This window comes from Atractosteus spatula, chromosome 8 (genome assembly GCF_055471065.1).
Source record: "Atractosteus spatula isolate fAtrSpa1 chromosome 8, fAtrSpa1.hap1, whole genome shotgun sequence".
Lineage (NCBI taxonomy): Eukaryota > Metazoa > Chordata > Actinopteri > Semionotiformes > Lepisosteidae > Atractosteus > Atractosteus spatula.
Window position 1 is genome coordinate 10,393,947 of NC_142713.1, and position 14,520 is coordinate 10,408,466.

Sequence of the window (14,520 nt, forward strand, 5' to 3'; positions counted from 1 at the left end):
AAGAATGGCTGCGGAAGGAGACGTTTTGCATTTTACAATGGCCTAGTAGTCAATGTCCGGACCTAAGGCCCACTGAAATATTGTGGCAGGACCTAAACTTTATATTGTTTGTTATTAATTTGACATTTATTGACGGGATATGCAGCATATCCCATATTCAAGAGGAATCTATTAGAACACATATATAATGATGCATCACTTGAGCATAAATGTTGAAAGAGTGCTATATTTTGAGTCATTTGTTTTATCAGGGTGACTATTACTAGGAGTCGGATTAAGATTTAATATCATTTTATGTTTCAAACATGTAGAAAATACTAAAGGGTTTACAAACCTTTTCTCAACACTGTACACCATTCATACTGGTGCAGATAAAAAGGTACCAACTCTGTAATCAGAGTAAAGAATTAAAGTATTAATACAGTACCATTCTCTACAGCTGAAAGGGAAATAGATTAAGTTTATTCCCTCTTTAGTGGAGTAGAATCAAATACAGTTGAAATGAAAAACACCAAGACACAGAAAATGGCTAAAATCAAAAGACATTCATATCAACTACAGTTCATTTCCTATTTTTGTACTGTCACCATTATCCTAATTAAAGCAAATTGAAAAAAATATTTTTGAAAAAATTCTTAAGCACTAACAATCTTTCTTGTTTATTATAAGACCCTTAACACTGTGCTCTTCAAGGAGTGACATTTTAGGAAGAGAACGTTGTGAGACAAATGAAAATGGTCTTAATTTGCAAATAACAGGAGACTGGCAATGCAGAGCACACTCTCTACAGTCAAGAGACCCAAAGGCTTTACAAACTGGCTTTTGCTGAAGGGTTTCTTATTAAATGTTTTGATTTGGCAGAAGCTCAGGATTTTAAAAAAAAATAGCTGAACTGGTGGCCTTCACATCTCTTTATTTTAATCTGGATCATGACACCTCAGTGGCTGCTGGTTTTCATTCCACGTCTCTTAAATTGATTTTTTTAATTACTAAGTGGAAATCACTTGAGTGACTGCTGATTAACTGCGGAGAACATTCTCTATTGCGATGATATTGAATTTTGAAAAAATATCAATGTACAGTATAGCGGCCTGCCTCAGTGCTATTTTTTTCACTAAGAAGCACGTAGATAAGATGTACAAGAACAGAAAACATCTGACACAGTGCAAAAACATAAAACAATATATAACCATTACTGAAACACAAGGAAAATGTTAACACCAATATTTCACTTATCAGCAAGAGGCTTTCATTTCACAGTCCAATTATTTTTTAAATTATGCCAATCAATAAATACTCTAAAAAAATTCAATAAATACTCTGTCCCACTGACACGTGGAGAAAGGCTTCATCAGTGAACAGCTTGCAGTTTTAGAAGCAAAAATACATCTCAATATATCTTAAAACACTGGCAGAGATGAACTCTGAAACTTGTATGTTCACTTAAGGACTTAAGTAAATTAAACTCCCACAGTTTTCTGGCAAGGCATTCTGAAAGTCACAGTAAATGAGTAGGTTGGTTTTGTTCACCAACAAGGGGTATCCTGCAAAGCTCCACAAATATCATCTGTATTATTTCTCATCACCACTTTAAGACTGAGAAAATATTTTTAGCAAGCGCTTACTGCACTCCACCACGATTAATTTGTAAGGTTACTGCAGTCTTTAAGTGGATTTTACAAGCTTATACAAAGTGTTTTTCTGGGATATACTATGGTTTCAAACAGTTGATAACACAGTTCACCATTCCTCTGCGCTCTGCGACTTTACTCTGCTGTTACCATGGTAACGTTTTAGGGAATTACCTTGTGGACAGGTCTGCATTGTCACTGCTCATTTATTCACATACTCTTCAGTTTCTAAGTACATCTGTTGACAAATACTTTATAACCTTCAGATTATTATCTACCATACTTGACAGCTTTTCTCTCACTTGCCGAGAACGCAAATGGTTTTTGGCTCAGAAATTACACACTTACCAGGGTAGATCAGCAAAAGGATTTTGCCATCTCTGAATATTAAACAGTCAACTTTTTTTTTCTACACATTATATACAGGTATAGCAAAGTGATTTTACTACACTTTTAGTGTTACTGTGTTCAAACGGTTAAAAAATTAAAGAATTAGAAAAAATAAAAACATCTGGGCTCTTTCTCCAGCTGTCAACAATTACCCATGATGACCTCTATCTCTTTAGCTGGGGAGCAAAAAGAACAGAATAAAAAAACCTTAAGTGAACATAATTTAAGACACTGTGTAGTGCTCACTCCTCAAGTAGGGAAGATCTGAAAACCCCCTTCGAACGGCAGCAGTCTTCTGTGAAATGCAAAACTTGAACGTGCCCCCAGAAAAAAATCCTAACCAAAGGTGTCCGAGCGGTTAAAGGAGACACATGCTTCCCAACACCCCCCACGTAGTTCTGGCAGGCTCCAGTTAAGAGAAAAAAGCTCCGCAGGTTCAGGGGCAGCAGGGGTTGTCGATGACCAGCATGACATCGATGCCATACACCTCCAGCAGGTCGATGAGGAAGCTGCGGTCCCCCTGGGGGTCCAGCCCCATGCCCCGCACGTGCTCCTCCGTCAGAGTCTTGTCCTGACTGCCGGACACCTCCCAAAGTGTCTGGAAGATCCGGTTGTTCAGCTCCATGAAAAACCTGTTGGCACAGAATGAGGAAATTATCCCCGATATTCATGTTGGCACTAACTCTGTGATCGTTTGCAATGTGTCCCAAAGGAGTTACCACTGTGAAAAATACCACCTCTTCCCAAACAAATATCTTGTTTGGAACAGGTCAGATTTTACATTATGTAAAAAAAATAATTTCCTAATGATTTGAAATGAGCAACAGCTAGCTGTGCTGTTTATGAACATGATCAACAATGGTTCTATGAGAAAGCATTGTACCTGATTGTGAATACTTCTGAAATTATAAGCAGTTAAACATGTATTCCACTCATATTTAATCCTCAGGTTTAATTATGCATGACGTTCATAATTAAATTTGTCTGCTTGTGAATGCTAATGAGTTTTCTCCTCACAGCACACTTAACTAGAAACAGAAATGTCAGCAGACCCAGACATGCTCAAGGAAAAACCAGGGCAGCTTCTTCATGAGTTAGAATCTGAAAAAACGGAAGATACCTCCCACCACTTAAGACTTCACATGGATTCATCCAGCCAGCAGCCATATCACCCTGCAACTCACAACTGGCAACCCACTGAAGCTAAGCACTGAAGCTGAGTCTGGTCCGCACCTGGATGGGAGACCTCCTGGGAAAAACTAAGGTTGCTGCTGGAAGAGGTGTTAGTGGGGCCAGCAGGGGGCACTCACCCTGCGGTCCATGTGGGTCCTAATGCCCCAGTATAGTGATGGGGACACTATACTGTAAACAGGCGCTGTCCTTCAGATGAGACGTAAAACCAAGGTCCTGACTCTCTGTGGTCATTAAAAATCCCAGGGTGTTTCTCGAAAAGAGTAGGGGTGTAACCCTGGCATCCTAGCCAAATTTTCCATTGGCCCTCACCAATCATGCTAGGCCTTACCAATCATGGCCTCCTAATAATCCCCATCTATGAATTGGCTTCATTACTCTGCTCTCCTCTCCACTGATAGCTGGTGTGTGATGAGCTTTCTGGCGCACTATGGCTGCCGTTGCATCCAGGTGGATGCTGCACATTGGTGGTGGAGGGGAGTCCCCATTACCTGTAAAGCGCTTTTGAGTGGAGTGTCCAGAAAAGCGCTATATAAGTGTAAGCAGAATATTTATTATTATAATCAAAAACCTGCATATTCCCGGCAAGGTTATCCCTGGAGCCTTTCCTAGAGCACAAGGCACAACTACAACCTGAATGCTAGTCCATTGCAGAGCACATGCATCCGGACAATTTAGTAATGTGCATATCTGTATTCCGCACATGCTGTTAAAAAAGGACCACGTAAAGGACATTTCTACATGCTCTAGAGAGGAGGTTCTCAACAATGCTCCTGGGAGATGGCTCTTGTCTTCCAGTTTCTGCTCCAGCCTTAATCACAGGCTAATTGATTTCAATGTGTTGAGTCGTTCAGAATGAATGCCCTCACTCAGGTGTGTGAGCTGCATCCAACCTTAGCTTTCAGCGAAAGGGAAAAACATTCAATCACAGTGGAAGCTGTTTTATATAGAGTCATTCCCACCATCATCCGTTCATCATCAACTGGCTTCCTGTTCGGAGCCGTTTACTCCGAAATGTAGCAAGTTCTTAATTAGCAAGTTGAGCAGAGGCTGAAAGATCTGCTCTTAAACTGTTGGAAATGAGGACTAAGTACAGAAAAAACTCCAAAAAAGCAAGTTGATCGATTATATGGATTAAATAGAATGAGTGATTAAGGTGCCAGTTAGGATTAAAACTAGCACGCACAGCAGTCCCTCACGAGTGCATTTGAGAACCACTAATCTGGAAGATTTGGAAGGCTCCTTAAACACATAGATATCCAAAAAACATTAATCTATTTAGCCACAAACATTATTTTGCACCAATAAAATTGAAGTCCTCTACAATTGATTGTTACGTTTGTAATTATCCAAATGCTTATAAACTTCCTGTTCAAATACGTGTTGAACACAAGGTATCATTTCAATTGAGAAGATACAATAGCTGCATTGCATTCAACTATCCCTAGTTACCCTAGTCCCCTAAACTGTAAGACCAGTCTATAGCTACTCACAGGATAAAGAGGTCTTCTTCACTGGAAGAACAATCCCCATCCACCTCCAGGGAGTACAGCAGCATCTGTCTGTAGACAAGTCACCAAAACAGGAAGATTAACTCCTAAATTCGTAACGTCACGCTGCATTTCAAATCAGAGCAATGGTAATGTTAGAATGGAAGAGCTAAATTGATTTAAGCAAATAATATTAATGAGAATAAATATACAAAGAATTGCCTTGTGAGCAACCACAAACATGAGTGAAACTATTACAGAAACACCATAGCCACGTCACACATTGTGCTATTATCATATTGTCACACCTGGGGTTTATCACACTGTTTAAAATTCATTTCCAAGTAACCCATTCTTTAAAGGTAAAACCACAAACAGCCTTGGAAACACACAATGTCTGATAATGTCCTTGATTCTGTAATAGTGTACAAAAAAGCTGTTGTAATTTTTAACTAGGATTAAGCCAATTTAAGTTAAATCATTTGTTCAGTCTTCTAGGAGCATTAATAGAGAAGACAGGATACAAGAGCACACAGAAACAGGGAAGAAAAAGAAATTAAACTAGAAGCAATTTGTGCCAGGAAAGTTTTCCTCCTTCATTGACCAAGACTACAGAACTCCTAGATAATCTGAGCACTTAAAAGGCTGCTAAAGGTCTTACCTATAGGAATATTGTTTTATATTTGTGGAAAACTGCTTTCCTACTTGTGTTATCTACCAGGCTAAAATTAATCTCTCATTGTTTTAGTGATGAATTGTTCTGAATAGCAAAACAGGTACAATTCTGTTGAACATCTATATCAGAGAGATATTTAGACCTGAGTGTGATCTATATAATAAGACAATAAGTCCCCTCTTTTTTCTTTTGCAGTATTTTTGCCTCAGTTAGGCTGACTTTTGTGTTTTCACGTCTATAAAAGACAGGGCTTTGATTCTCACAAATCTTCACAATAATCTACAGTAGTGCTAGAAAGTTTGTGAACCCTTTAGAAGTTTCTGAATTTCTGCATACATTTGACCAAAATGTGATCAGATCTTCATCTAAGTCATAAAAATAGATAGAGATCCCAATAAAACAAATAACACTAAAAACCTTTTAATTTATTTATTGATTAAAATGATACAACATTAAATGTCTTTGTCGGGAAAAGTATGTGAACCTCTAGGATTATCAGTTCAGTTAAGGGGATCATTAGTCAGGAGTGTCAATCAATAGGGTGACAATCAGGTGTGAATTTGGGTGGCTCTGCCCTATTTAAAAAACAAACCTGAGTCTTCACTACCAAAGTCTGGTCTTCACCTCACAGGTTTGTGAACACATGCCGTGCCTCGGTCAAAGGAGAATTCTGAGGACCTCAGAAAAAGAGTTGTTGATGCTCATCAGGCTGGAAAAGGTTACAAAATGATTTCTAAAGACTTTGGGCTTCACCAATCCACTGTCAGGCAGATAGTGTACGAATGGAGAAAATTCAACACCATTGTTACTCTCCCCATGAGTGGTCGTCCCACAAAAAATCACTCCAAGAGCAAGGCAATAATATTCCGGGAGATCACAAAGAACCCCAGGGTAACGTCTAAGGATCTGCAGGCCTCTCTTGCACTGGCTAATGTCAGTGTTCATGAGTCCACCATCAGGAAAACACTGAACAAGAATAGTGTGCGTGGGAGGATATCAAGGAGGAAGCCACTACTCTCCAAGCAGAACATTGCTGCCTGTTAAAAGTTTGCTAAAGATCACTTGGATGAGCCAGAAAACTACTGGAAGAATGTTCTGTGGAGTCGAAAATAGAACGTTTTGGCTTAAATGAGAAACGTTTTGTTTGGCAAAGACCAAACACTGCATTCCAACATAAGAACCACATCCCAACTGTAAAACACGGTGGTGGCAGTATCATGGTTTGGGGCCGTTTTGCTGCCACGGGACCAGGATGGCTTGCCATCATTAACGGAACAATGAATTCTGGATTGTTCCAGCAAATTCTACAGGAGAATGTCAGGGTATCCGTCTGTGAACTAAAGCTCAACAGAAGGTGGGTCTTGAAGCAAGACAACAAAACTAAACACACAAGTCAGTCTACCAAAGAATGGTTGAAGCAGAAGAAATTTCTCGTTTTGGAATAGATGAGTCAAAGTCCAGACCTTAATCCAATAGAAATGTTGTGGCAGGACCTGAAGCTGGGAGTTCATGCAAGAAAGCCCATCAACATCACTGAGCTGAAGCAGTTCTGTAAGGAGGAATGGGCCGAAATTCCTCCAAGCTGATGTGCAGGACTGATCAACAGTTACCGTAGGTATTTGGTTGAAGTCATTGCTGCTAAAGGGGGTCACACCAGTCACTAAAAGCCTAGGTTCACATACTTTTTTCAAACAAAGACATTTAATGTTGGATCATTTTGATAAATAAATGAATGAAAAAGTATATCCTTTTGTGTGTTATTTGTTTTATTGAGTTCTCTTTATATATTTTTATGACTAAGAACAAGACTTGATCACATTTTAGGTCAAATTTATGCAGAAATTAAGAAAATTCAAAAGGGTTCACAAACGTTCTAGCACCACTGTAAAATGATGTTTTGTGTACCTGCAACTTATTTTAATATTTGACTTTTTAGCTTTGTCACCTGGTTATTTTTTACGACTCTGTAATAGAGAACAATGAAAGCATTTGCTGTGAAATACTTTGTCTTTCCTGACAAGCAGGGAACTTATAATTCTTAACTTTTATTAATCTGCTTGCATTGCAAGCTGGTGTCAGAACCCGATATTGATTTGGTATTCATCTTGTTTGACTGATTTTCTTATTTATAATTTTAATCTGACACCAGTATATTAGTCTTTGCAATGACATTGGTGTGCTTTCTCTCCTTTCATTGTCAGTCAAAGCAAAATAAATTGTTTTTTTTTTTTAAAACTGGCTCTACCCAAGCACTCTATAAAAAAAAATAATGTTACAGCTCTCACATACCAAACACAGCCAGCAACTACACCATCCCGAAGCCTAATCTCACTGGTGGTAAGAAGCTTAACATAGCTGGGGCTGGTCAGTGTATGGTATGTAAAAGAGTAATAAGATGTTGGAAGTAGTGATGGAACAGTGTCACCTACTGGTTGACCTACTGGCACACAAACAATAACCAATCTCCCAGTATTTGGACAGGGGAACAAAACCAATCAACCATAAAATCTGAGTCCATAATAAGAATAAAAGGGGAAGATATCATATATATTTTAAAAAATTACATGTATAAATAGTTTCTAATTGTGCTGCATCTCCTACTCAACCCACTGCCCTGTTCCCTGTAGCGAGGCAAATCACAACCAACATCCACACCGATACTGCTCCTGGCCAGTACCTCTGCTCACTGAGTTTGCGGTATTTATCCCTGTCTGCGCTGTTGATCCTCAGAAGTGGCTGCAGGTTCTCATTGTGTGTTTTTACGTTCTGATTGTCCACGTATACATCATACAGATCCTTCTTCTCCTCGAAAATCTTTTCTGTCGTACCTGAAGGAAGACCATAAAAATGTTAAGCTGAAATTTAAAAAAATGGACTATAGAAGCATGTGGCCTCTACAAATGAAAACAGCTAACACTCGAAGGTCAAACTCTTTGAAACACTGCAGACTTTGCTGTATTTTGTAACCTAAAAACACCTCCTTTTAGTGTTTCCCATTTTGAAGTCCTTCAGAATGACCTTTTAAAGAAGATATTAAATCAGGCTTAACAGAAATGTCAATAATACAATAGTACCAATGAATTGCAGCATCTTGGCGGACATTCACAAGTCTGCTTTTGCAAGGTTGCCTTCTGGTGATACAAATGTCAATAGCTCCTACACAGATCATCTTGCATCAGACAGCAGTCAGAGGTCTTCTGCTATTGGACTGTTTTACAAGGACGCAAAACAAATTCAAGGCACAGAGACTAAAAAACACTTTTCTTATGGCTCCAGGTCCACAGTTCCGTGGAGGCGCTTGTGAGGTCAGTGGCCTTGGCTTTAAAATAGCAGCTCCATTTTCAATATCAACACTAATGTATCTGTCACCTCAAAAACATTTTACCTTCTATTTCGCATTCTTATTTTTTTCGCATGGAAGCAGGGATTATGGAAATATAACTCAAACGTGTCTCCAGAGGAACTTCCAGCATGAGTCACAGAGGTGTCTCGAAGCCTCCTAACCCTAACCCTCCTAACCCAGGCCATTGGTACAATATTTTTTATATAAAGGCCCTTCCTCACTTTCAGTTGCCTAAAAACAGACAGTCGCCACCCAGCAGGTTTTGTTGATAATGAAATATCAGTTTCGAAAGTGAACAATTTAATCGTGATCATTAATTAAGCCATCATTAACTCGATAGCATTCCCAATCTTTAGAAATTGGCAACTGGGAGTGACATATAAGGCTCAATGGAATGGGGCTCTCCAGGTTCAGGGTTGGGGACCCCTGGCTTTAAAGAATTGTTAGCAGTGCTCTTGAAAAATGGCATCAATGGCATCTTAAATCAAGGTTCAGAATCTGAAAGTGTATTCAAGCAAACTTAATTCTACTGCTAAACCTATAATAATTAAAAAAGAGAAGACTTTGGTACAAGTATTTAAAAAGTCATGACAAAGCAAACCCAGAACAGTACTTCAGGACAAACCGTGAAATGCAATTAGGACAGACGAGCTCCTGACAATAGAAGGTATTTCTTCATAAAACTGCATGTTGGTTGTCTGCAATGAACTGCTCAGGCTGATTGTTTTAACAGTCTGCGTGAGACCCTTCAAGAACTGATAATATCCCTACATCGATACACTGTTATCAAGAAAATTAGAAAGACAGGCTTAATGGCCTCCAATGAGTTGTAACCTTTATTACAAGACCTTTCACAGAAGGTTAACCAGGCTATGTCAGTGACAGCACACAAGCAGCTGGAAGGTCCCGAGACGCAGCGCGGTTATGTACTCACAAGCTACATATGACAGTTCTGTCTCCAGGGCTTCGATATCGGCGACGTTAATGTAGAAGAAAGGGCGGAACTCTGGCACAGACAGGCCCACTCCAGGGAGAGAGACATTGGCCAAGCAGCAGCAGCAGTACACTGCAAGGGGAGAGGAACAGCCTCCGCTGAGACATCTCCAATAGTCTGGCAACTGGCAGAAGTTTGGTTAGTGCTCTTCTTGTAATTTATAAATAAATAATAATTCCATACCATTTCAATGAAAGCACTTTTCATCCTATAGGATCCCAAAGAGCTTTACAGTACAGAAAGGAGGGGACCAATTTCATTAATCAGCAAAGTGCAAAACAATCCACAAGGGCAATACACAGCCGTCTTTACGGCACCAGCAGCCCCTCTTCGTAGCTCAGCTAGAGAGGAACTGCTTCACCGAACTGAATTTAAGGAGGAACTTTAGGAAGACCAGATTGTGCCAGTCCTGAATGTTAGGCTGAACATAATCCTATAGTGTCATGGGATCGTTAATGAGAAAGTAGGGAAGTAGTTTAACATCGCATCCAAAGGACTGCACTTCCTGCAGCCCTGTATCCCTGGTCACCATATTGGGGCGTTAGATTGGAATTTCGAATGTACAGGGAAGAGTGCCTCTTACTGCTCCACCATCACCACTGACAGCAGCAACTAGGTCACCATTACCAGTACTGACTAGGCCCAGCCTTGTTCCGCTTTTGGAGAACTCACAAAATCAAGTTGGGGGTGGTACGATATTATTTTTTGTTTTCATACCTCAATCCCCTGTATTGGAACAGCCATCTATTAATTAACAAGGCTCACTGCTATGATCCCCAGATCAACCAGGGAGAGCTGAAGCAAAAATGCGAGTCCTCCAAAACACATACTGTACAATACACCTCGGAACAAGTAATAGGTTTATTCCATGCTAAAAAGAGAAGAAAGAAAACGCAACGTTTTGGCTTTGGAGCCTTCTTCGGGTGTAAGCACCTTACATTTCCCTTACACCCGAAGAAGGCTCCACAGCCGAAACGTTGCGTTTTCTTTCTTCTCTTTTAAGCATGGAATAAACCTTAACTTGTTTCTTTGCAGCCTGCGCATGCTGACGCAGCTACCCACCTGAACTACTACAATACACCTCTTTGAGTTGGAGGTACAGACAGGTGGAGGCCTAAATGAAGGCTGCCCTAGAATAGTAATGAATTCACAAGCTAAGAGGTGAACAGGCAGAAAAAGAGATGAAGTCAGTATATCAGGGAGTTTCCGCCATCTCCTCTCTCCTGATAAAAGAAGGGAGTAGGTACAGTATCTAGGTACCATCCCTTAATATGCCTGACATTCAGTATTTTGGTCCCTCTCCTTTAAAGACAGAAATTCACAAGGTATTTTAAATTTTATACAGGACTGTTTTCTTATAATAGTATGTCTGTAAAAATAATTATTTTTGTGGTACTCACGAAGCAAGATAACCTTTGTTATATTTTGAAACAAGGATAAGGATTCCTATGCTGATCAGCATAAAGAGGTTATGCCTTGAGTAGTGCCTTTTATTTTGTAATAATGTCATAACCATCTCCTGTAAATTTCTCATTCAGTGAAGAAAAGTTTAGGCCCAGGACATTTCTTATGCCATACCTCTGTAACAGACCACTCCCACAGGGGGCGGAGAGAAGATGAGGATCCGTTTCCGTAGTAATGCAAACTTCCACAGGATCATGATCTGTTCCCCAAAAAATTTGATGAACTGGGACATGCAGCCTGCTGGGTGAGTAATCTACAAAGAAAGGAGGAATGCCTTTGACCATGAGGCACACAAAGAAATCATACACAATTTAGCATATGCATTTATTAAAATCTTACTTCCTCTTTGAAAGACATAGTGAACTGTGCTTGTTTAATTACAAGTCACAGCTGTTTGGTGCCCTAGATCGGCTTTAACTGAAACTCAAATCATATGGTGTGGTTTAAAAGCTTCAGAACACATGTATAGGATTTACAATGCAGATTTATGCCTTTGGAAGACGTATAAAAACACAGAACATCTCTGTAGATTAAAGGAATGTGGAGACTGAGCTAGCACACAGAAGGAGCTCACAGTTCAATTCTCTAACCACATCACAGATGTGCAAACATTTCTGAGCTCAAAAAGAGCAGGCTGCACAGCTACCAAATCCCTTGACTCGGATCTACTTCTTGACAGCCTGAGGCAAAGGTGCACGTCAGACTATCAGAAAACAAACTCTCGATGCGGTAGAAAAACATCATAAGGTCTTACTGTCATTCATGAAGAAAAAATCTCTCAGGGGTTCTCCCTTTGTTTTCAAAAGGGGCACCTTAATTATGACTAGCGCACTTTTCACCATGCCACCTAGACTAGATTTATGTCCATTTGCCTCACTGTTGTTCCACTGAAATTATCCAAAAGCTGCCAGGTTGCATCTCATCACAGTCATTTAAAAAGGTACACGACTGACACAAGCTAGATGCGAACATACTGTCTCTACTCCATCTGTGCCGACTGCCGTTGCTACACAAACAACAGCAGATTTTGATACAACTCAAGAGAGACACAACCCTGATGTCTGCACAACAACAAGCAAAGCACCAGGAAATGTGCTAATCTAGGACTACCTATTGTTATGCAAAGTCAACAATTCTAGGACTATTGCTAATCTTGGCCTGTGAAACTCGCCTGTACAGTTCAAATTTGAAAGTGAGATAAAACCAGTATATTGTGCCCCCATTATTGAAAATCTCCTACCTTCATTTCGGGGTGCATGCACCTGTTGACAGTGGGTACCCAGGGCCCTGGTTGGAGGGAGGTAGTTGCTCCGTTTCCCATTGGTAGAACCCCTTTCTTGTCTTCGTAAAAGGCCTCTAACTGAGAGTAGTGTCCTGGTACCTCTAGCTGATGCCTACAGGAACAGATGTAATATCATATCAGCGAAGGAAGAGATGCTTTATTTACCTTTTGACTGGTTCAAAGCATAAAAATGGTTCTCTGCCCACATCTCTGGCATCCTGTTTTGGTGTGGCTTTGGTGTGAATAATCAGCACTTGTGCAGATGTGCCACAATGTGTGGAATCCAATAGAATATGCAGTGCCAAAGCAGCCCATCTGTCAACTAACGAGGTAAACAGGTAAAATTATATTATTAAATTAAAGCTAATGAATAACTACCTCATGGAACCACATCTCAGTACTTCATAGCTCATAAAAAAATGTCTTCCTGGTTTAGCGTGGTATGACAGACTAAGCTATCAAAATGGGTGACTCCTGCCAAAAAGAACAATGTCAACAAAACCGTGAAATGACTATCCTACTGAACCCTTGAAAGCGACTCAAAAATTACAGATGGTATGTACGCACTGGAAGCCTGCAGAGCACAAACTGCGCTAGACCCGTGATTCTTAATTTATTTACCAGAAGCAGGCTCTGTCTCCATAAGGCAGGCTCCTAATTTCTTTTTGTTTTCACCTCTATGTCCCACACCCTTTGTCTTCTTTCTTCACATTTAACATGTTATAACCAAAACGAATGGTACCACAGTACTCGGATTAAAAAAATCTCCTTTTACAATGCGACTGCCGTTTCATTTTTCTGTTTCCGGTTATAAAAAGCCATTTACAATTCAAGCAAGCTTCCCACACGTTTGGGCTTCAGACAGTCCAGCTTCATCATTTGGAAATGCTGTAATCATAAAATAATAGCCCAAACCTTCCTTTGGAAAAACAAACTGTTATCTTTGAAGCAAAAATCAATCTGATTATACAGCTTTCCAGAAAAAAAGACTGATTCTCTGACATTTTACCTTTCCTTTTCAGAAGAACCCTACATGTAATTAAATGATAAAACTAATTGATTAAAGGGCTTTTCAATGACTCACACACACTGGTTCATGAATAGTGGCATTATACTGCGACATTCATCTCCCTAAGATGCCAAGGCAGTTCACAGTACTGCTCAAGCTAAGCCAGAGAACAAAGACTGAAGTCCTGCTGCTTATTGTTTGGTTCACTGTACTGGGCCTTGTTTCATGACAGCCTGTCTGTCAAATGACCAAACTGCGAGTAGTCAAGGGCCCAAACACAAGCAACACTTTCAAACTGGCTCTACACCTCTCATTATGCAGAGCATTTCAATTCCTCACAATTAAAATCTTTCTTAATAGTCACAGTTGGACATTTAACAAAAAAATCTACTACTGGGACCAAAGTGCATGCTGTAGTCAATTTGGAGAAGCTACCTGTAGCAAACCCTCCTAAAAATGTAGCATCTTCTGGAGGATCTACAGTATGGACATAAAGACTGTTTTCTTTCATTATACACCAGCCATAATGTTTCAAGCCTTTCAGAACCTGAAGCTTTTGGATTAGAGCCCCGAACCTCTTTTGTAGTGTGAAATCAGATCTCTGATAGCTGAAGCCCATTTCTCCAATACCCTTGTGAGGAAAGCGAACCACGTGTTATTCCTTTTTCTCGGTCTCTAGAGCGTTTCTACACCACTTACTAGCGCCCTCACACTATAGTGCGTGTACAGTCCATTACACTGCCCCCTACAGTACCTTTTCCCAACTTTCACAAGAGAAAGCTCTTAGATAGATAAGACTTTATTGATCCCGAAGGGAAATTGATGACAGTCTTCTGTTTCCTGGGTGGAGCAGGCCATCCCATAACAGTTTGCGACCAACATTTCCTATGTCATAAAGATTCAATGGGGGTGACAGTTTCTCTGTGGATCTGCTCCTCCTTTATGGTGGAACACAGCACAGCGATCAAACTACCCCACTGCACTGCAATACCAGACCAGGCCAAACTGCTGTCCTGGGCAAGTCTTCGTGACTGTTTGTTACTGTTTTTG

At 40.1% G+C, this 14,520-nt stretch overlaps 1 protein-coding gene across 1 annotated transcript in view; it reads right to left on the reverse strand.

The window, feature by feature from the left end:
• Positions 1–1,231: 1,231 nt before the first annotated feature.
• The window catches only part of dennd11 (DENN domain containing 11), a 34,128-nt gene continuing 20,839 nt past the window's right edge, over positions 1,232–14,520 (reverse strand). Inside the window, exons 4-9 of the mRNA XM_088923354.1 lie at positions 12,420–12,573; positions 11,294–11,432; positions 9,656–9,787; positions 8,056–8,206; positions 4,706–4,774; positions 1,232–2,653 (exon numbers count right to left, since the gene is read on the reverse strand). Coding sequence (XP_088779480.1) covers positions 2,458–2,653; positions 4,706–4,774; positions 8,056–8,206; positions 9,656–9,787; positions 11,294–11,432; positions 12,420–12,573 — 841 coding nt within the window. The 3' untranslated portion in view covers positions 1,232–2,457. The remainder of the gene's footprint in view (positions 2,654–4,705; positions 4,775–8,055; positions 8,207–9,655; positions 9,788–11,293; positions 11,433–12,419; positions 12,574–14,520) is intronic.